Consider the following 22,111-nt stretch of genomic DNA (forward strand, 5'->3'; position numbering starts at 1 on the left):
TTACTGAAGAAGATCACACTGTGGCAATTCAGGTCTTGAGTTTCGCGGTTGTCGGTGCTCGTAGTTTTGGGTACAGTAGATGTATAATTACGGCTCTTACTCATGCGGGAATAATAACAGACCATACATCATAAATTGCATTGCGCTTTGAAAATAGGTTGGGCTAAATTTTACTTTAGATTAACTACAAGAACTTGTGTGATTTTAGCTTACAGAAATTTTTTGCTGGTCAGAAATTTATAAAAATACATGGTCACCATTGTCCTTACGCAATGTGGATCCCTTATTTCCATGTATGTTCGCCATATTGCAAATTAGGGTAAGTTACATGAAATTATTAACTAGTGAATAAATTAATCATAGTTATATGTTATTTTGTACAAAAAAATTAAGTTAAAAAAGAATGTAGTCAGAATTCAAAATCTAACAAGGTTTGGACGAATCTGCAACGAAAACTGGCAGTGGCTCTGAACTTCAAGATTAATTATTCCGGAAGATAATTAGTTTTAGGTAATTTAAAGTGCTTTATAAGAAAATCAGAATGAAACTTCCTGGCAGATTAAATCCGTGTGCCCGACCGAGACTCGAACTCGGTGCTCTTCGCGAAGGTCCCGAGTTCGAGTCTCGGTCGGGGACACAGTTTTAATCTGCCAGGAAGTTTCATATCAGCGCACACTCCGCTGCAGAGTGAAAATCTCATTCTGGAAAATCAGAATGCTTAACTTTATGTTGGTGTGGATCACATTGTGGAATTGTGTTCATTAGCCCCAAAAACTTTTCATTTATTAAACTTTTAATTAATCTGCTGAACTTAAAGGAAAACTGACCACCAGCGTAGTCCACCAAACCTAGAATAAAGTTAGCCGACAAACTCTGGACAACCCAGCACTTGAGGGTCCATGTAAAAACCTGAATTTTAAACTTAAAGCGAGCCTGACCTACTACGTCGAGAGACCACCCATCAGCAGCGATACAAAGTTGATTCTCCAGTTTTAGCCCCGGCAAAATCTACTCTTAACAGAGATCCCACAGATAGAAATACATGCCTAAAACACAGTGATAAAGCACACTCACTTTCCTTTCTATATTCTTAACACTTCGTTCGGAACAGTCAGAACCAAACAACGAGCTCTGACGAGGCACCAAGTCGATACAACTATTAATGCTGAGTACAACGGCCTTAACGCCCTAACAGCGTAGAGCACGACCCCACTACATCGTCAGATGTGGAGCAGTAAATGTGCCTCGCTGTTTCATATCCATTCGAGCAGCGCAGCAGAACAACAACTGTACCTCCTATCCCGAACCTGTGGGTGCAGACAAACACTGAGAGCCCTCGGCAACAACCACGTCTGCTAAACGCCTCCAGTCAAAAAACAGTTCCGCCGTCAGGAAGACGCCACGCCAAGTTGTCCCACAGAACTGCCATGCCACTCACTGCCCAATATTCGGCACCTGCCCTCATCGGGAGCCGCGGCGCCCTCTCTTTAAGCCTCTGCCAGCCAATCGCAGCTGTTCCGAGCAAACTTGTACAGCCTCGTAGATGAACCAGCGCAAACCAAGGGTATCGGCTGCAGTTACGGCTCAGAGTGTGCTTCAACTTCGTGTCCTTCAGTGTGTTCACTCTGCATCAAACGCTGTTCATGCCTCTTACATAGCCTCCGGGTCTGCTAACAGCATTAAACAAGGCCAATAGTTATCCATTCTGGCTGTCGTTCTGCCTGTCACAGAGAACTGCAACTATCATTTAGATAGCCACCGATGGCGGGTACGTGTATGAGGTTATGTTGATGTCCGGTCATGTCTTCCGGAGGCTTCACTTTTTTTTGTCAAGAAGAATATTAGGTAATTACTAAGGCAGAATTAAGTTCTCCTTTTGGATCTCTCGTTTGAAATGTCATTGTCTTCGTTTTGTGAGTTGAAGCACCCAAAACGCTTTCTTTACTAGTCTGTAACCACTGGTAACAAGTTCTTTGTGGGTTATCATATTAATATACAACACAGTAATTTGGCGCACAATTGATAGGTAGTCGAGATGATGTTTCAATTTTTTAATAACTACGTGTATGTCCGTTTCATGGATGTGACACAGTGCTTGGTAAAGAGGAGGGACGTGATATGCCAGCTTAAGTTGAAGTATTGAATACTGAATCAAACCATTTATTTTTAATACAGAGTGTAACAGTTTTTCTTACAGAATGCTCGTTTAAAGCAGCAAGAAGTATAGTATCGTAAGTATCACTTAAAATTTTAAGGAAGAATGTAAATGTTTAATTTGTCTAATGTTTGACGTGCAGATGAAACAGTGTGCAAAGCGCAAAGTGTTTTTGTCTATGTGAGAAGGATACACCAATGTGCGGTGTTCGTGCAGCCACAACAATAGCGCCCGTCGATATTCTACTGCAAAATCCGTTGAAGAGAGAAGCTGTTCGTCGGAAACGGTGACACTGCCGAGCATGATTCGACCGTTGTTCCACTCCTAGCTGCTCTGCAATTGGTACACCAAGTTGAAGAGCTGATACGATAACTTCATCACCTGCAAAACAACACACATTTTATGCCAATGAAAGTTCCATTGAATCAGTGCAAAGAGAATTTTAAAGATTAGTTATACATTTCCTCGACCTGTAGGGTTGATTCAACTTTGCAATAACAATTATCTCCTCCAGAGTGAAGTATGTCATGTGACCCGATTTACAGCGCGATTAGTCGCAGTGAATTGTGAATTATGGTATCTAAATTGAATGCAGTTGCCTTGTTTTCCTTTCCTTTATTGAATTTTGATTCCCCCGAAGGGGGCGGGCTGGCAGCAGCTTAGTACGCTGCTCGTCAGCCTACAGAATTTTTAAAACGTAAGAAGATAAGAAACAATAAAAGCAGGCGATAAAACCGTGACTTAAATTGTAAAACGGCGGAAAATTGTGGAAAGTTAAAACATAAAACAGAGGGTGGGAGATGCAAATAAAATACACAGGAAGCAGACAAGTAAAATAGTAGACAGACAATTAAAAACACGCCGACAGTCTGGTTTCTGTTCCCAAGAGATATAAAAATCACACCCAGCGACAGTATAATGTCCATTCGCAACACTTCGGAAAAGACGCACAACACTTAACAATCACTGCAAACACTGCACTAAAAAGTCGGCACGAAGATGACACATCACAGTCAAGGACAGATGGGAGGGGAGAACCTGGACAGATTAGGGGAAAAAAGGGGGAGGAGACGAAAAACGAAAGGGGTTGGGGACCGACGGAGGAAGAGGACTCATAACGGGGAGGATCTTGTTTGTCAGCCGGCCGCGGTGGTCTCGCGGTTCTAGGCGCGCAGTCCGGAACCGTGCGACTGCTACGGTCGCAGGTTCGAATCCTGCCTCGGGCATGGATGTGTGTGATGTCCTTAGGTTAGTTAGGTTTAAGTAGTTCTAAGTTCTAGGGGACTTATGACCACAGCAGTTGAGTCCCATAGTGCTCAGAGCCATTTTTTTTTCTTGTTTGTCTGCCTTTCCTTCATATATATACTACGTAAATTTAAGGTGGATTTGGGGTAGGGGAGAGGTGGAAAAGTAAGGATTTATTATATCAGCTACTCTCGGGATTTTATGCGGAATCAGCAGCGACGAGTGAAAATCTGTGCCGGATCAGGACTCCGGCTTACGAGGCAGTTGCGTTAACCAGTGCGCAACCTAGCCACAGTGATTATCGCAATTGCGTGGAATATCTCGGCACGCTTCCCGGCCTATTCACACACCTACCTAGCGCCACCTGCTCGCAGTCCCAGTATATTCCCTCCCCGTGCTCGCTAATTTTAGATTACCGCTGGAGGACGACGCAAATCTGCATCTGCACTGATGTTTTTGGATTCATATTCCATCAAGGCGTATCAATTACACTATGTGATCAAAATTATGCGGACAATCTCAAAAACACACGTTTTTCGTATTAGGTGCATTATAATGCCACCTACTGCCAGGTACTCCACATCAGCGACCTCAGTAGTCATTAGACATCGTGAGAGACCAGAATGGGGAGCTCCGCTGAGAGAGACCAGAATGGAGCGCTCCGCGGAACTCACGGACTTCGAACGTGGTCAGGTGATTGGGTGTCACTTGTCATAAAACTGTACGCGAGATTTCCACATTTTTCGCCGCGTGGGTTAGGCGTGCGGTCTAGGCGCCTTGTAACGGCCTGTGTGGCTACCGCCGTCGGAGGTTCGAGTCTTCCCACGGGCATGGTGTGTGTGTGTGTGTGTGTTGTTAGCTAGTTTAAGTTGGATTAAGTAGTGCGAAAACTTTCGGACTGATGACCTCAGCAGTTTGGTCTCATAAGACCTTACCACAAATTTTCTAATTTTCCACACTCCTTAACATCCCCAGGTCCACTGTTCCCGATGTGATAATGAAGTGGAAACGTGGACGGACACGTACAGCGCAAAAGCGTACAGGCCGACCTCGTCTTCTGATTGACACAGACTGCCGACAGTTGAAGAGGGTCGCAACGCGTAATAGACAGACATCTATCCAGACCATCACGCAGAATTCCAAACTGCATCAGGATACACCCAAAGTACTATGACATGGTCGAGCGGCTGCTCATAAGCCAAACATCACGGCGGTAAATGCCGTATGACCCCTTGCTTGGTGTAATGAGCGTAAACATTGGACGATTGAGCAGTGGAAAAACGTTGTGTGGAGTGATGAATCACAGAACACAATGTGGCGATCCGATGGCAGGGTGTGTGTATGACGAATGCCCGGTGAACGTCATCTGCCAACAGTAAAATTCGGAGGCGGTGGTGTTACGGTGTGGTCGTGTTTCTCATGGAGGGGGCTTGCACCCCTTGTTGTTGAGCGTGGCACTATTACTGCCCAGGCCACACTGATGTTTTAATAGCTTTCTTGCTTCCCACTGTTGAAGAGTAATTCGGGAATGTGCGATTGCATCTTTCAACACGATCGAGCACCTGTTCATAATTCACGGCCTATGGCGGAGTGGTTACACAACAATGACATCCCGCTAATGGACTGTCGCACAGAGTCTTGACATAAACTATATAGAACACCTTTGGAATGTTTTGGAACGCCGACTTCTTGCCAGACCTCATCGACTGACATCAATACCTCTCCTCAGTGCAGCATTCCGTGAAGAATGGGCTGCCATTCCGCAAGAAACCTTCCAGCACCTGACTGAAAGTCTGCCTGCGAGTGTGGAAGTTGTCATCAAGGCTAAGGGTGGGCCAACACCATATTAAATTGCAGCGTTACCGATGGAGAGCGCTACGAACTTGTAAGTAATTTTCAGCCAGATGTCGGGATACTTTTGATCACATAGTGTATATGAATGCGTGATGTCGGTCTTTCGAAAATGTATCGTGTCTGTTCTTCCGGACATGTCCGAAAGAAAAGTCTCCACGCGGAATCCGCAGCTGTCACACATGTTATGTAAATTGAAGGTGGAGGAGGGAGAAAGGAAAGGAAAGTCCCGACGCATCATCAGTTCCTTTCCTTTCCTTTCTCCCTCCTCCACGTTCAATTTACATAACATGTGAGACAGCTGCGGATTCCGCGTGGTGTTTCTTCTGTCGCACATGCCCGAAAGAACAGGCACTATACATTGTATGCTTCAGTATATAGTCCATGATAAACGTAGGTTTGGTTCAAATGGCTCTAAGCACTATGGGACTTAATATCTGAGGTCATCAGTCCCCTAGACTTAGAGCTATTTAAACCTAACCAAGCTAAGGACATCACACACATCCATGCCCGAGGCTGGGTTCGAACCTGCGACCGTAGTAGCAGCGCGGTTCCGGACAGAAGCGCCTAGAACAGCTCGTCCACAGCCAACGTAGGTTTATTATTCCCATATAATCGTTATTGTCAAGATTTACAGTCTAAATTTGCAATATAGTCCTAACACTGATTCCACAAACTCTTGCCTACTAGTAGATGGCGACAGGTAAAAGGTCCTGTGCTCCCACCCTACTGAAAACCTTTCGAACTGACGCCGCTACAGCAGCTCATTTATTCAAGCAGTTCCTCAGTTGCATTTACGAGGCTGAGAGAACCCTCTCACAGATATTTCTACATCCGAAAAGTTGTCAGAGCTCACAAGAAATGAGGTCGAAACTTACGTGTCACTCGCCAAAAACGCTAACCACTAGACCACGCAAGTGGTCCTCTAGACAAGTCACACGATTCCCGTCGTTGCGCACATGGTGTGTGACTTCATACATAACACTCACTGGCATGTAATATGTATCTACTAGGACCATACCGTCCAAAATTGATGACTGGTATGTGTAATATGTTATGCTCCTCAGAACACTACTGTGATCTTGTAATATGGAAAATCGTCCAGCTTATTCAGGGGACATATGGTGTATCTCTTAGCTATCACCCTTCCTTTTGTGTCAGTCAGAAACCCACAGAAGTAAAGGTAAACAATACGATGAAAGGGCTACACAGGAGAAGATATAGACTCAAATTGCAATATAGTACTGATGGTTCAGAGACTCGTCCAGAAGAATCATGTGCAAAGAAATAGGTTACTGAGGTACTGAGGAACCATGAGATGTGTATGAAGTTCTCTGAGGCTGTACGTACTGCTGTAATTAACGCCAAAGTAGGAGGTTGAACCAAAGAGATCAATCACTGATACTGGACAGGGATACATCGGTACAAGGAGGTACATGTGAAGAACACGAGAAATATTTCAGTTGATCTATGAGAAAAGGAAGTACAAAAATATTGAGATAAATTCAGGAACACGCATTATTATGTGCTAGGAGAAAAGCAATCTTATGTATTTCTGAACAAAAGTTTCAATAAAATTTGTAAATCATTTAACTGTTTTGATCGCAAAAATATATTACATTACATTTGAGTACAAGTTTCAGTCGCTAAACGACCGCCTCCATAACACACGCGGTAAATACGGTGTGTCTACGTACACTGTAGGCTAGAGCTCCGTTGTCTGATACTGTTTCTTGATACATGCCCATGAAAGAGCCAAAATTCAATATACTGCTAATTATACCAACAGGTTACAGTGTGCAATACAGAGCCATACTTATTACGAAGTGTACCAGAGTACAAAGTTTACCCATCCTCATAATCAAATATGGCTATTCAGTACCAGGAATGTGAAATCTAGAATACTTAAAGTTGGTCAGGTCTCTTCTTACTAAGTATGTTACCAAGATTGTTTCTAGTATGCAGCATAAGTTACACTGACAAGCCCTTACACATCTTGCATACAGTACCGATCCATCCCCATGAGATTTCCATAGTTTTGGAGTCCTGAATAAAGGCATTCTTAGCCATCGCTTTGCTTCAGACGAAGAGTTGAACAGCTAGGCACAATGATGGTTCCTTAGGCAAAGGCAAACATTTTTGCATGAAGGAACTGACCGTCTTGATTCACAATGGGATTAATGTATCACCATTTATTGCGATTGCTTGTGAAATAATAATAAGTTTACTTAACTTTTATGGTGCAGTGCTTAAATAGGCGAAAATGGAACCCTTTATAGGATCATTCGTTGTCCATCTGTCTGTCCGATTGTCAAAAACCGTTTTTCCCAGGAACGGACAGTTGACATTTATGTCACATACTGGAGGGGGCTATAGACCCTTGTAGGTGTAAAAAATTAAAGCTTCTAAGTCAGTGCAGTCAAAAGATAAATCCATTTATGTAACATATTTCACCACTCGCAACCTCACTCATCAAAACCTATATGGTACTTCCTATTTGCCTAGAAACAAGAGATTTGGCAAAAAGGAGTGTTTCACCGTACAACCAACGGAAAAATGCGAAAACTGTAAATAATAATTTTTGTCATTTCTTATTTGGCTCTGTCCGTTCGTCTGTTATGACTCCTTTTTATGAGGAACGAGTTGACGCATCAAGTTGAAATTTATGTCACATGCCAAGGCGTACATGTTCATGGCGCTGTAATAAATGTAAGCTTCTAAGTCACTGCAGCCAAAAGCTAAGACCATTTAGGTCATTAAAACCTATAGTGTACTTCCCGGTATCCGAGAATCATGCAATTTAGCAGGAAACAAGGTACCTCAATAAAAGTAAATGAAAAAATCAGAAAACTGTTAATTTATATCACAGGAAAAAAATATCTCTTTTTTATTTATTATCCGATATCAAACTTGAAATTAAAACAATGAGTAGTTCTGCATTCAGGCTGGTTGGATCGCAGCGATAAAAGTCAAATATCAGGCAAGGAATGACGTTATTGCTCACATGGTGCGTTGTGAAATTTATCCATCACCAGATATCCAGGCGTGATTACTTCGCGTAGATATGGCGTTTCAACTTGTATATGTAACAAATATTCGCAGACCAGTCTGCGAATGTTCGTTTCATCCATCATCAGACATCAAGGACCGATGCAGAACTGTTGATTATGAAAATAATGGTCGCCTGCCTCCTGCCTGACGTTTTTACATTTATCGTTGTAAAATTAAAACGTTCTCAAAATCTTCAAATCCGTGGGACTGATATCTTGCCAGAAACAATGTTAATAACAGGTAAAAACGGTCGATATTCTCTATTTCCAGAACAGATAAACAATGCATACGTAATTATATATATTGAGTCATGGAACGTATAAGAGCCAGTGAAATGAAAAAGGGATATATGTTCCATGCCTCATCAAATATTCTACTTCGGATTTCATACAGCTTTCGGGAAAGTTTTTAATTATCCCTCCTATAGTCTGAGACTCACCCCCATAATCTGGGTCTTGCCCCCACGCACTTCCACCTTCCCTTGCAACTGATGGTGTGGTAAACAATTAAAGAGTGGTAGTGAGATGTAGATGGTTTACACACATTGCCTCCAACACAGTGCAGAATACATTTGTTAGAAAAATATGCGAAATTTTACCCGCCTACAGGAAGAGTGTCCCAGTTCCAGTGGGGAAGATGTCGAGATGTACCTCAATGATTACTGTAACAGTCGCTCTACGTTTTCCCAAGGTTCCTGTTCTCTCTACAACTTCTACGAGGGGCGTTGAAGAAGTGATGCAATACTTTTTTTCTGAAACCAGGTTTGTTTTATTCAGGATTCCAACACACTATATAGTTCCCCAATCTTTTGGCTACAAAATCCTATTTGTCAACATAATCTCCGATCATTGTGACGGCCTTAAGCCACCTTCCTGGGAGTACTGAATGTCCTCATAGTGCCACCTTAATGGTAGACGTCGGAGCCGACATCTTGCAGCATCGATAACCTCCCCATCATCCACAACATAGTGCGTCCCGCGGAACGCAACTCTTATTGGGCGAAACAGATGTAAGTCGGATGGGGCGAGATGCTGGCTGTAGTGTGGATGAGGAAGAACAGACCAATGAAGTTTTTTGAGCGCCTCTCGGGTCCGCGAACTAGTGTGAGGCCTTGCGTTGTCATGGAGAAGGAGAAGTTCGTTTGCATGTATGTGGTGACAAACACACTGAAGTTCTTTCTTCAGTTTCCTGATGATAAAACAATACGCTGCAGAGTTGATCGTTGCACCATGAGGGAGGATATCAATGACCCCTCCGCCATGACTGTATTGGCAGAGGGCGTCGCTTTGAATTTTTTCTCCAGAGGAGATTATCGTTTTGTTTCCGGTTCAGAGTGATATTTCGCCTGCGATGATGTTCGGCAAAACATTGTGCACGATGAGTCTCATAAAGCGCAAGCCACGCCACACGCACTGCCCTTGTTGCTCTTTATGGTCTTCTGTTATGCGGCGAAGAAGACAACATGCACATACCTCTGAGTGCCCCAACTGTTGTAACGGCGACCGGGACAGTCGCGTGGTTGAAGTGGCGGAACGCGGCAGGACCCGTGGAGCGGCCCGTGAACAACAACACAACGGGAGAGGACGGACACTACCAACGAAGGACCTTACGGCACAACTAGAACGCACAACAGAGTCGAGGAAACGAAACAACACAACCACGTCCACTCGTAAAGAAAACACGAAAACAAATACGCTGCCTAATGCGAGGCGATATGTCCTGAGACGTACGCAAGGCTAGAACGGTAGGCTGTTTTTTTTTGTTTTTTTTTCTTTATTGATTTTCAATTTCCCCGAAGGGGGCGGGCTGGCAGCAGCTTAGTACGCTGCTCTACAGCCTACATACTTTGTTTTTAAAAACGGAAGAAGAAAAGAAACAAGAAAAACAGGCGAGAAAATGGTGACTTAAAGTGTAAAATGGCGGGAAAATGCGGAAAGTTAAAAAAGAAAGCAAAAGGGGTTGGCAATGTTTATAAAAGACACAGGAATCAGACAAGTAACATAGTACACACACAATTAAAAAACATGGCGACAGTCTGGTTTCTGTTCGCAAGAGATAGAAAGCACACCCAATAACAGTATGATGGCAGTTCGCAACACTTCCCAAAAAACACAACAAGGAACACACACTGTAAAACAGTCACTGTAAAACACTGCACGAAAATGGCGGCACAAAGATGACACTCCCGAGCAAAGGCAGATGGGGGGGGAGGGGAACTGGAGGAGGGGGGAAAACAAGGAGGGAGGAAGGAAAAACCGAAAAGGGGGCACAAAGGAGGGAGAGGACACATAGAGGGGGAGAGGGGCAGGGCAGACGCGTGAGGGAATGAGAGGAGGCAGACGAGGGAAATGCAAAAGGACTCGGGGGAGAGAAGTGGGCAGAGAGAGGGGAGGTGGGGAAAAAAGAGGATGGAAGGGGGGAGAGGGAGCCCGGGAAAAGGACAGAGGAAAGGAGGGGGAGTGAGGATCGGAGTTGATAGGAGAAATAAATGAAGGGAGAGAGGGCATCATCTGGGAGGGGGAATTGATGGAAGCCACCTTGGGAAAGGAGATGAAGGGTGTAGAGATGGAGGGGGGGGGACACAACAGTGAAGATGTGGCAGGGGGCAAGGATGGGAGAGAAGAGGAGCAACCAGGGGAGAGGGGGCCAAGGCGGCGGGAGGTGTAGAGGATGCGGATATGATCGATGAATAGGAGCAGATGGGGGAAAGGAATGAGATCGTAGAGGATCCGTGTGAGGGACGGGAGGCATATATGGAAGGCGAGGCAGAGTGCATGACTCTCAAGGATCTGGAGGGATTTATAGAATTTGGGGCGGGGGGGGGGGGCAGATATCCAGGCAGGACTGGCATAATAGAGGATGGGGCGGATTAAGGATTTTTAGGTGTGGAGGATGGTATAGGGGTGAAACCCCCATGTCCAGCCAGAGAGGAGTTTGAGGCGATTGTGGGCTTTGGATTGGATGGAGCGGAGATGAGAGATCCAGGTGAGGTGACGGTCAGTGGTGAGGCCAATGTAGGTGAGGGTGGGGGTGAGGCAGACAGGACAGGCGCAGACAGTAAGGCAGAAATCCAGGAGCCGGAAGGAGCGAGTGGTATGACCTACGATGATTGTTTGGGTCTTGGAAGGATTGATATTCAGGAGCCACTGGTTACACCAGGCCAGGCTGAGCGAGAGGCAGGTGCTTAAGTACGCTATCGGGGACGCCGCTATTGGCGATCTGCAACCACGTGTTCCACTGTGGCGCCCTCACTGTAATTGCGGGCCAGGAGGCGCGCTCCGCCACAGCTTACGGCGCAATGATGCAGAGACCTCTGTGGAGTTCGATGTCCATGACGTCTGGCGGGGATACAAATTCAGCGGCGTGGGGTACCAGACCAATAATGGACAAGTGTGTCACCACTACGAACAGAAACGTCCAGTTGTGCAGCGAGGTGTTTGATTGTGATCCGTCGATCACATGAAATGAGAGTTGCCACACATTCCAACATTGCAGCAGTCACGGATGCGCGTGGTCTGCCGACATTTGCAACCTTGTTGCGATGATGACAGGCACTGTGTTTTTGTTCACTGCCAGGTGTCCGTAAACGTTCTGCAAGCGCCTATGAATATCAGGGATGCTCTGATTTTCCTCCTAAAGAAATTCAATGACAGCTTTCTGTTTAGAACGCACCTCCTCTACAGACGCCACTTTGACAGCTACAATGGCGCCTCCACACATCGGAACTTCATGAAAATAGAGGGGTTGAAGCGGGAATATTCCACGATATCCAAAACAATTGCTGCATTTATTTAACCGAAACTGGCCGGGAAAAAAATGTGCTGCTTTACGTATTGAACGCCTCACGTATTTAACACTCGGATAGTGTGTGTGTGTGTGTGTGTGTGTGTGTGTGTGTGTGTGTGTGTGTTTGTGTGTGTGTGTGTCTGTGTCTGTGTGTGTTTTTGTGGTCGGCCGGACTGGCCGAACGGTTCTAGGCGCTTCATTCTGGATCCGCACTACCGCTACGGTCGCAGGTTCGAATCCTGCCTCCGTCGTGGTTGTGTGTGATGTCCTTAGGTTAGTTAAGTTTAAGTAGTTCTAAGTTCTAGGGGGCTGATGACCTCAGCTGTTAAGTCCCATACTGCTCAGAGCCATTTGAACCATTTTTGTGTTTGTGTGTGTGTGACTGACCTCCTGGAAAGTCTCCCTGGAGATGGTGATGAGCTTCCCCACTCTGAGGCGGAGAGGCTGCCCTGCACGTACCATGAAGATGAGTAGCGAGCTCTTGAAACGGCCGTCGGTGTCTGACCAGTGGGAGCTGAATGCCGAGTGCACGAGTCGCTCACTCTGCAAGAGACCAAGACAGCTCAGGAAAACGACTGTAGATGATCTTCACTCGTCATATGAGGACATGAATGATCAGTGTAATTGTGGGACATTCTTCTCTTACATAACTTGAAATCTTGTTTTTGTTTAGGTCTTAAGCTACAAGTAAGGTTTTTTACAATACTTTTTCTTCAAATAACTGTCCGTGACTAAACAATGACCATGGACCTCGTCAAGGAATGGGGCTTGCTTGTCTCAGTAACACAGGCAGCCGTACAGTATGTGCAACCACATCAGCGGGGTACCTATGAAGAGTGTGGGACAACTAGTGTGGTTGGCAACACTGTGAGCGATCTGGCAACGTTGTGTTGTTCTACCAGTGTAGAACGGTGCGTTCATTTCTTCGAGTTACTCAGTCCAAGTTTCAGCTCTACAGCCATCACGTAATTATTGAGTGTCCCTTCAATAAAGTAGTGTTCATCTTGTGTGTTACGAAAATGAAACAGCGGTATTCAGAACAATGAACGTTATGCCAAAAAGTTTTGTGTTAAACTGAGGAATCCGCAAGTATTACCTTTGAAAAGTTGAACCAGGCCTGTGGGGAACATTCCTTATGAAGAGCAAAAGTTTTTCGCTGGTACAAATCATTCTTGGAGAGGCCGAGAACACATTGAAGATGAACCTCTCTCATGGAGACCTTCAACTTCAAAAACCGATGAAACCTCGAACGTGTGCGTCCTCTTATGAGATCAGATCGGTGTTTAACAAGGATTATGGATGATAACCTGCAAAATTTAATCGCTTTCGCCGTACTTCAAATTTTGCCCGAAGTTTTGCACATGTGGAAGTTTTGTGCCAAAAATCATGCCGAAAACCCTGACAACTGAACTAAAGAACAATCGAAGAAACGTGTGCATTGATATTCTTGAGATAACTGCCAGTGACCACGAATAATTGTCATGTAATCACAGGTGAAGAATCTTGGATTTAGTTTGATCCTGAGACAAAGTGGCAAAGTGAGGTTTGGCACCTGAGACATCTCGACCATAGTAGGGACATCGTTGCATAAAGAATTTGTTCCTCCAGGACGAACTGTCGATCAAGTTTTTTAGAAAAAAGTCCTTGAAAGTCTCGCGAAAAGGGTGCACCGAGAGAAACTGTAATTTGCCAACAAGTGTATGCTGCATCATGACAACGTCCCATGTCACACGGCCACTTCCATAACGGAATTTTTGACCTCAAAAGGCATTCCTGTTGCTCCACAGCCCCCCTCTTCGCCATATCTATGTCTATGTCACTTTTTTCTTTTGCCGATATTGAAAAATGTATTAAAAGGACGTAATTTTGGGACTCTAAAAATAATTCAAAAAATCTCACCCACATGATAAAGACTCTACCAGTTGAGGCTTTTCACCGCTGCTACCAAGACTGGGAACAACGATTCGTCGGTATGTAGCTGTCGAAGGTAACGGCTTGGAAGGAGACAATATTGTTGTTTGAAAAAATATATATATAAAAATTTCATGCATATAAAATCGGTCTCATTACTCTTCTCATAAACCTAATATGAATAGTCCAGATTAACGTATGTTTCCTTAAGGGGGTTATAGCCTTTTTGTAGTTTCTAGAGCAATAGTCTGGATGACGGAAAGAAACCGTCTTATAACATTAGCCAACATGACCTTGCAGTGTTGGTACTCCAAACGGATGAAAACAAGGAGAAACCTCACCAGTTATTTTTCCTGTGGTCGTGCAGGTAGGCCTACTGTGCCCCTGTCCTAATAATGACAGTATCCTCTTCGGTAAAATATTGCCAAGATAAAACATTTCCCCAAATGGATCTGAGGACAGGGGCTACTAGGAAGGATGTTGTCATAAAAACAAAATAAAAACAAAAAATCTGCCATTCTACGAGTCAGAGCATATAAAAGTAGATTCCTTAATCGGGTAGTTAAGTTACAGAATTTGAAGAGAGAAATGTATGAGTTGAAGTTAGATGTGGAAATAGTGAAGTACAATGGCAGGAAGGATACAGTATTTTCAGTAAAAAAAATCAATTTGCTGCAATGCAATAATGGGTCCAATAGTGAACAACAACACAGGGTGTAACAGGGAAAACGATTAATATTTAGGGCTACGACAAGAAAGACCACTGCAAGCAAAAAAGGCTACTAAACTGTGGACTCTAAAATGGCAGGAAGGATACAATTTACCTTATGGGCTATGAGAACTTCTTCATCTTCGGTACCGTGAATCAAATCTGTTCCACTGCAAGCTCTTTACTTTCCATAATTTGGAAGGAGGTAGAACTGTAACAAAATAAAAAAAAAACGTCTAGTGAACATGGGCTCAAAATCCATACCTGAGGAACTATGAGAACTTGTTCACTAGAAGAGATGTGTTTCACAGTAGCGATGACCAATGATTGCTTATAGCTCTTAAGGTACGCACTTTAGATTCTATGTTCACTGGACCTTTTTTCTTCTTTTGGTCCACACTACCCCCTCTCAAAACATGGAAATCAGAGCTCAGAGCTCCTAAGGGGTGGACTTTGGACCTCGTGTTTACTATATTTTCTTTGCTTCGAATGATCGTTTCTGTCATACCTTTGAATATTTAGTATTCCTGCTGAGATACCCTGTATAGAAACATAGAGTGAACTACAATGTAGCGCATAGTCAACGAATAATCATAGCCAAGACAGGCACAAAACCACGATCCTTTACTATTGTACATTATAATTTTCTTCTGGGTGGACACCACGGTCTTTGATAAATTTGAAGAAAGACATTCCACCGACAAGTATTACAAAAGTGCACCTCATTCAGCACTACTAATGTTGGGCATGGCCTGTTTCCAAGTGCATCTAAAAGCATAACAATACACCACAATGAAAAGAAAGTTACAACATCAAAGCGATAGTAATTACTTACAACAGATGTTGATATGTCGTCCTCGTCTCGTCATGCAAAAATCACGTGCTATGCGTAAGTGTGCATAGCATGGACTTCAGAATGCATGGTCTAAAATATAAAATGACAATGGCTTCAAGAATTACAGCATTAACACACTATTTAAAAGCCACATCTAACGAGTAACAACAAGAAGACAAATTTCTTGATGCATAGGTACAAAACACGCCTACACATACCTCTTTATAGTAATGACACATGTCTATAAATGTGTGCGGGAGAAGTCAGATATAAACTGTAAATATAAAGGATCTACAGAGCTGTCCATATACAGTTTCAGGACATTTTGTGCCTTATACTGTAACATGGAAGAAGGTAGAACATATCCTAATAATATTTACTGAACAGTGTCACATATGAACACCGATACAGAAATCTTTACAAACAAATGCCAGGACGTAATTTATAAACAGAACATGGACATTTATAGCATATACATTCATCACAATTTTAGTAAGTTCCCACAGTATAGTACACCGTTATACTTAGGAGGTGCGTCAGAAATTAAGTGCGGGTAAATTAATATTTTCTTAGCTATCACAAATAACAGTATGTCAGTACAGAGATAAATGTAGTTAATATTACAGCAGCGGAACTAGAGTGAGAGGAATAATGCTAAGAGGCCAGTATGTAGAAGATATATAGCATTATACAGCATAAAAATGTGGTTATAGGTATACGTGACTGTACTCGGTTGTTAATAGTACTGCAAATACATTATATATGATTTAACCTTTGTTTATAAAACTGTTACTGATTTAAAATCAAGTTCTCCTTGCAAATGCATAAAATCAGACATTGTATAAGAAGTTGCCCACTTGGAAAATACATTCGATTAAAGGAATTAAATTTTATATCGTTCGGCGTAATATAAATATACATGCCTACGAGCTCGTCATAGGATAAAAAGAGTGAATGAATGTTTGGTGAGATAAAAGAAAGTGATCGAAACGTTAAGCGAAAAGAGAACTTCATTTTGATGGGGACGTAGGGGGCGGAATACGATAGTAGGAAAAGGAAAAATATAGGAACCGACTGGCGGGGAAAGGGATGAAAGGGGAAGCAGCCTATCAATTTTTGCACAAAGCAGTTTAATCACTGATAACACTTGGTTTAAGAATCATGAAAGAAGGTTACGTACGTGGAAAAAAAGTCAGATAGATTATATAATGGTAAGACGGAGATTTAGAAACCAGATTTTAAACAGCGAATCATTTCCAAGTGTAATTGTGAACTCTGATCACAATTTATTAGTTATGAATATGAAATGCAGATGAAATCTGAAGAAACTGCAGAAAGGAAGAAAATAAAGGATATTGAATCCAGATAAGTCGTAACAACCAGATGTTCTTGTGGGTTTCCAAGTGATTATTAGGCAACGACGTACTGAAATTGTCCAGTAGGACAATACTAACATTACTGTACCACCAGTTTCATAAGTCATAGTTGCAAAATACTGTAAAATATCACCAGAGGATGAAACGACTGATAGAAGCCTACCTGAAAATGGATTACTTAGAGCTCTAAAAAAGAGTAGGAACACGCAAGAGTGTAATGACCCTATGCATTCTCTTAGACGATAGGTTGAAGAAAGACAAATCCTAATTTATAGCACTTATGACAACGTTAACTGGAACACATTATTTGAAATTCCATACTTATCAAGAATAAAATACAAGGGGGGGGGGGGGGGGGGGCAATCGCTATCTGTAAGTTGTCGAAAATCAAATTGCAGTTGTAAAACGGACACTAACAAAATTAAAACAGGAGCAATGGAATGTAGACGGATTAAGTGACGGTATCCTGAGAGAATTTGGTTATGAAATGAGATATTGAAAGCAGTAAGCGGTTATGCTATTTAGGATGCAAACAAAACGACGTAGTAGAAGTACAGTGTGTACAGAATGTGTGCAGGAAATAGCAAGAAAAGCTTTACAGGTGAATTCTTTATTTAATTTGTCACACTTGCACGTAATTTATGTGACAGGTACATTTAACACATGAAACAGCTCTGAATCAGTGCAGTTGCATCTGTTGAATGTATCACGCATGTAATAAGATCACTCCACATCTGTCGTATGCCTGTTTGTTATGTAGACGCCACCTAAGTATTTCAGTGGAATTTTGCTTTGATAAACACTTTCGGTGCAGGCCTGATTCGAAAATGAACATCTACGTTCGAAACTACTCGCCAGTATAAATTATCTGCAACGGTCACAGAATTATCGCATCAGTGTTGGTGATCGTTCCCCAACAAAATGTTGGAACTACATTTTCAGGTGAAGGTACGTATTTTAACATATAAAAAGTATTTTCCTTTTTGAAACGTGCATTGAAGCACTGTATTAAACATTTTTCTTCCAGATTAACATCATTATTTTCCTCTGTCATATTTCTCCTAAATTCTTCCATCTCATACAGGTTTTGTTGTATTCTTTCAACCAGCCAGTTCTCTATTTATATGTAACAATACATTGTCATCTGCATATCCCACATACTGACAGTGCATTTAGTACCCTACATGCTGTAGTTTCTTCTTCAGTATGATCAAGTTTTCTTGGTAGCCTTTCTATTTTGAATTTCGTTTTGTCTTTATTTTCTCCTATTTGCTAAACGATGTTCCCACCATAGAAGTTTGTATATATTATCTTTATATCAATAATTCAATGATTTGGTTTGTTTCTTCGCTTTCGGATCCGTTACCTCAGTTTTCACGAACTTCCAGTCATTTCCTTGTCCTTCGTTACACTTAGCTTTTTTTCTGCATGGTAATCATTCTTTTGGTTTACTCTTTTTGAGTTTCAGCCTACTTTTCATCATTACTAAGTAAATTGCATTGTGCATGTTTGCATCAATGGCTATTTTACAGTCGAATATTTAATTTCTAGATGCTGTTCTGGTGATACAGTACCTTTCATTCCTTCAACTGTGAAGATAACAGAATTTATTACAAGATGGGAGTCCATCCTCATCACACAACAGTTTTTTACTAATATAAAAAATTTTGTATGATAAATCTGAACTGTTAAGTTGTAATAGCTCCTGCCTAATCACTGTCTTTCTTATTCACGTTCCACAATAATTTCTATAAACTATGCCATTACTAAATCGTTTTCTCCCTCTTTTAATGTTTTATCGATTTCTCAATTTTCTATTACCTTTTGTCACATCACAGTTCTGATGTTAGCTGAATCTGTATTATAACGAATATCAGGAACTCAATTTCAAACTTGTAAATAATAATTTTTATTTTTATTCAATTTAACGCTTTTCGTACCTTGTTTTCTCGCCCATAATTATTCCACAGTGTGATGTCACTGTAACACTGTAGTTAACTAGCTAGAATTCTCTTTTCTCTCTTTATTTTATCCAAACAGACGCAAAATTTTACTATTCTAGAAATACCACGGCAACAAATACACAGTTTTTGGAAACTTAACTCGATACAATCCTTCATTTCGTTAGTCAAACGCCTGTAGTTCATTTAGCAAAATTTAGTATTTTGTGTTTATACTATAACAGTCATCCCAAGATACATACTTAGTGTTAACCATTTGTGGAGATATACTAACCTGATCTATTATTATCTGCCCTGGAAGGCAGTATATCGCAGTCTCGATCACAAATCCCAGGCAGCCGATCAACGATTTGACTACAGTAGACGAACGTGGGTCTTTCTCCAACAACTGTGTTAATAAAAGAAACAGATTTTGAATTTAGAAAATCAGAAACTAGATTCAGTGTCTTAATGAAAGATGAATGAAGGTAGAAGTTAAAATAGAATAGATCTAAGAAAAAATAGAAATGTAAGACAGATGTACAGGTCATCGAATTCAGTGAGGTTTACTACACAAGATTGACCAGTATGACTAGTGAGCACCATTGATGCTTTTATTCGTCGTAAAGCATTTCTTTAAATGCTCTTTGATCTCAGATACAAGATAAGATGCTAAACTTCCTTTTGGCTGCTATCTCAAGATCTTCGGCCGACGTTTGTGTGATGATTTTTCTGACGTTTCGCCAGCACCAGTGGCCGGCATTGTCCAAACTTCACTCTCCATTGATGGTGGTCGACTGGAGTCGAGCTTACGACCTTTTATCATATGTACCTGGCGCGTCAGCGTCTAAAGGCTTTTCCGTGGTCGTTACCGGTGCGGTTGTCCCCTTGCTACCTGCAACGGACGTTCGGTGCAGCATGGGAATCCAGGAACCATCCTCGAGGCTTTCTTCTTTGCTGCTGAACCTACTGCCGTCTTTGTGTGTTTCTACAGCTTCCTGAACAAGCGGGTGTGATATCTCTTCTCTAAACAAGAACTTCCGTAGCGGCGAATTTTACTATGTGGTCGGTCTCACACAGCTCGTGCTCCGCTACGACCGACTTCCCCACCTATACCAACCTGCAATGCCGCTTATGCTCGGTGATCCTGGTGTTGACTGATCGTCCAGTCATTCCAACGCAATTTTTTCTACGTGTATATGGTATTTGGTACGTTGAAAGTCTGCTGCCGTATCCTAAAACTCCATTCAATATTTCGGCGATCCAACTGTTCGCCATCTTCAGGAAAACACTGCAGCTGCTACTGCTAAGTCCCACTTGGATCTGATGCCAAGGCTGCAAATTCCTTGCATAGGACTCAGCACCGTATCCGGCGCCGCCCCCCACAGTTGCAACCCTCCAAAACTGGGCAGATTGCAGCGCCCTTAACAAAAACACCGGCGGCAACGAAATATCGACTCAGAGACTATTTTCGAACACTCCGACTGACCGCACCAAAGAACGTTCTGTTTTGATGCGACAGAGCTCCAAGTCCTGCTAAGAGGAAACCCATTGTCTCTACCAATTTCTCTAAGCACGTCCGACGTTACCTGGATGACACCATTCCAAAAAGTCGGATTAGAGAGGAGGAGCAGGTCTCCAGACCTCACACCTTGTGACGTTTACTGTGGGGTTACGTAAAACACCCCTATGCCTGACACTCTTAAAAAGTCTGCGATATCACACTGTTGAAGCTGTGAATCCGTTAACGAAAGACCAGCTGTGTCGTGTGAGGCAGGAAATGAGCCGCTGTTTTGATATTTGTCGTGTAACACATGATGCTCACATTGAATGCAGAAAAATTTCAACTTTTCTCTTTCCAGAAACGATGCAACTGTGTTCCTACTTTTTGTAGTTTGGGAGCAATTAATGTCTAAGGCCTGTTCCTTCTTTTTGTATAACCCTCTACTGCCGATTCTGTCCGTCACTCACGAATGGTTGTCAAAAAGGCAGTACCCGACATTAATTTTTCCGATGTGTCACGTCGCCGAATGTTTGATTGTTTCATCCTGTATCACTTATTACGTAACTGGTGGAGTACCGATTAGGCCTCAGAACACTTTCTAGGTGTTTCACTTCGTGTCTGAGGTGCTGCGGCTCACATATTCGTCTTGCTCGCGTTGCGAGCGTATTGATCATGCTAGTTTTCTCGCTCGGGCGGTTATTTGAAAGTTTGTGCAGGTATCGGTCAGTTTGTGTCGGTTTTCGATATACGCCGTACCCCATGTTTTCACCATCTCTCGTGGCACCAGCACATCTAGAAAGCGTAGCATCTGTGTCACACCTTAGGTTCAGGTGCGAAGTCCTTCGCCTGCGCTTCAACATTTAGCATGAAGAAGTTGGCCGTAACTGTACTAATTGGACTATCCATGGCTACGTCGTCCAGCTATTCGCACAAGTTGCCACTCCAAGTGAAATAGCTCATAGTGAGACAGTCGTGAAAGACCTCGGTGCTGCCTTGCGAGAAAATGGAACCGCTATACTCCGGAAATCAATGAGTGTCACTTTGGTAAGCAAAGAAACAACATCAACGCTGACAAGGGTGTCGTTTGGTCCAAGTTCTGCTTTATTTAGTTTCTTAATGAAATATCCTCGAAAACCTACAGACACGGAGCGATACCTCTACCTCCCGAGCCAGAAAATGGGTATGATTAATACGCGAGTAACGTGAGCAAGACGAATATGTGAGCCTTAGCACCTGAAACATGAGATGTAACGCCTAGAAAGCTTTCTGAGCAGCAGAGAGTAGTCCACCAGTTACGGAAGAAGTGTCACAGAATCGAATACTCGGCGAAGTGACAAATCGGAAAAAGTATGTCGAGTATGACCTTTTTGATAATCATTTCCAGAGTGACGGACAAAATCGGCAGTATATTGTGCAGTCGCGGCTCAGAGAAAATTTATAAACCAACAAAGTATTATCTCTGGTGTGTACCCGTGGTCTAGGGGCAGCGTCTTTAATTCATAATCAAAACGTCTTCGGTCCCGGGTACGATCCCCGCCACTGCCTAAATTTTGATAAATAATCAGCATCGGCGGCCGAAGACTTCCGGCATAACAAGTCAGCCTCATTCTGCCAACGGCCTTTTCAAAAGAGGTCGGAGGAGCGCATAGAGGTTCAGGGCACTCTCTTTGTCCTAGGGGTGGGAAATTGCCCCTAAAGGCGGAAGAATCAGCAATGATCAACGACATGAGGATCAGAAGGCAATGGAA

The 22,111-nt window shown here is 42.8% G+C and overlaps 1 protein-coding gene across 1 annotated transcript in view; it reads right to left on the reverse strand.

Moving 5' to 3' along the window:
- Nucleotides 1-2,479: 2,479 nt before the first annotated feature.
- The window catches only part of LOC126278750 (uncharacterized), a 103,287-nt gene continuing 83,655 nt past the window's right edge, over nucleotides 2,480-22,111 (reverse strand). Inside the window, exons 5-7 of the mRNA XM_049979026.1 lie at nucleotides 19,155-19,268; nucleotides 12,476-12,631; nucleotides 2,480-2,536 (exon numbers count right to left, since the gene is read on the reverse strand). Coding sequence (XP_049834983.1) covers nucleotides 2,480-2,536; nucleotides 12,476-12,631; nucleotides 19,155-19,268 — 327 coding nt within the window. The remainder of the gene's footprint in view (nucleotides 2,537-12,475; nucleotides 12,632-19,154; nucleotides 19,269-22,111) is intronic.

The sequence above is a fragment of the Schistocerca gregaria genome, chromosome 6 (genome assembly GCF_023897955.1).
Source record: "Schistocerca gregaria isolate iqSchGreg1 chromosome 6, iqSchGreg1.2, whole genome shotgun sequence".
NCBI lineage: Eukaryota > Metazoa > Arthropoda > Insecta > Orthoptera > Acrididae > Schistocerca > Schistocerca gregaria.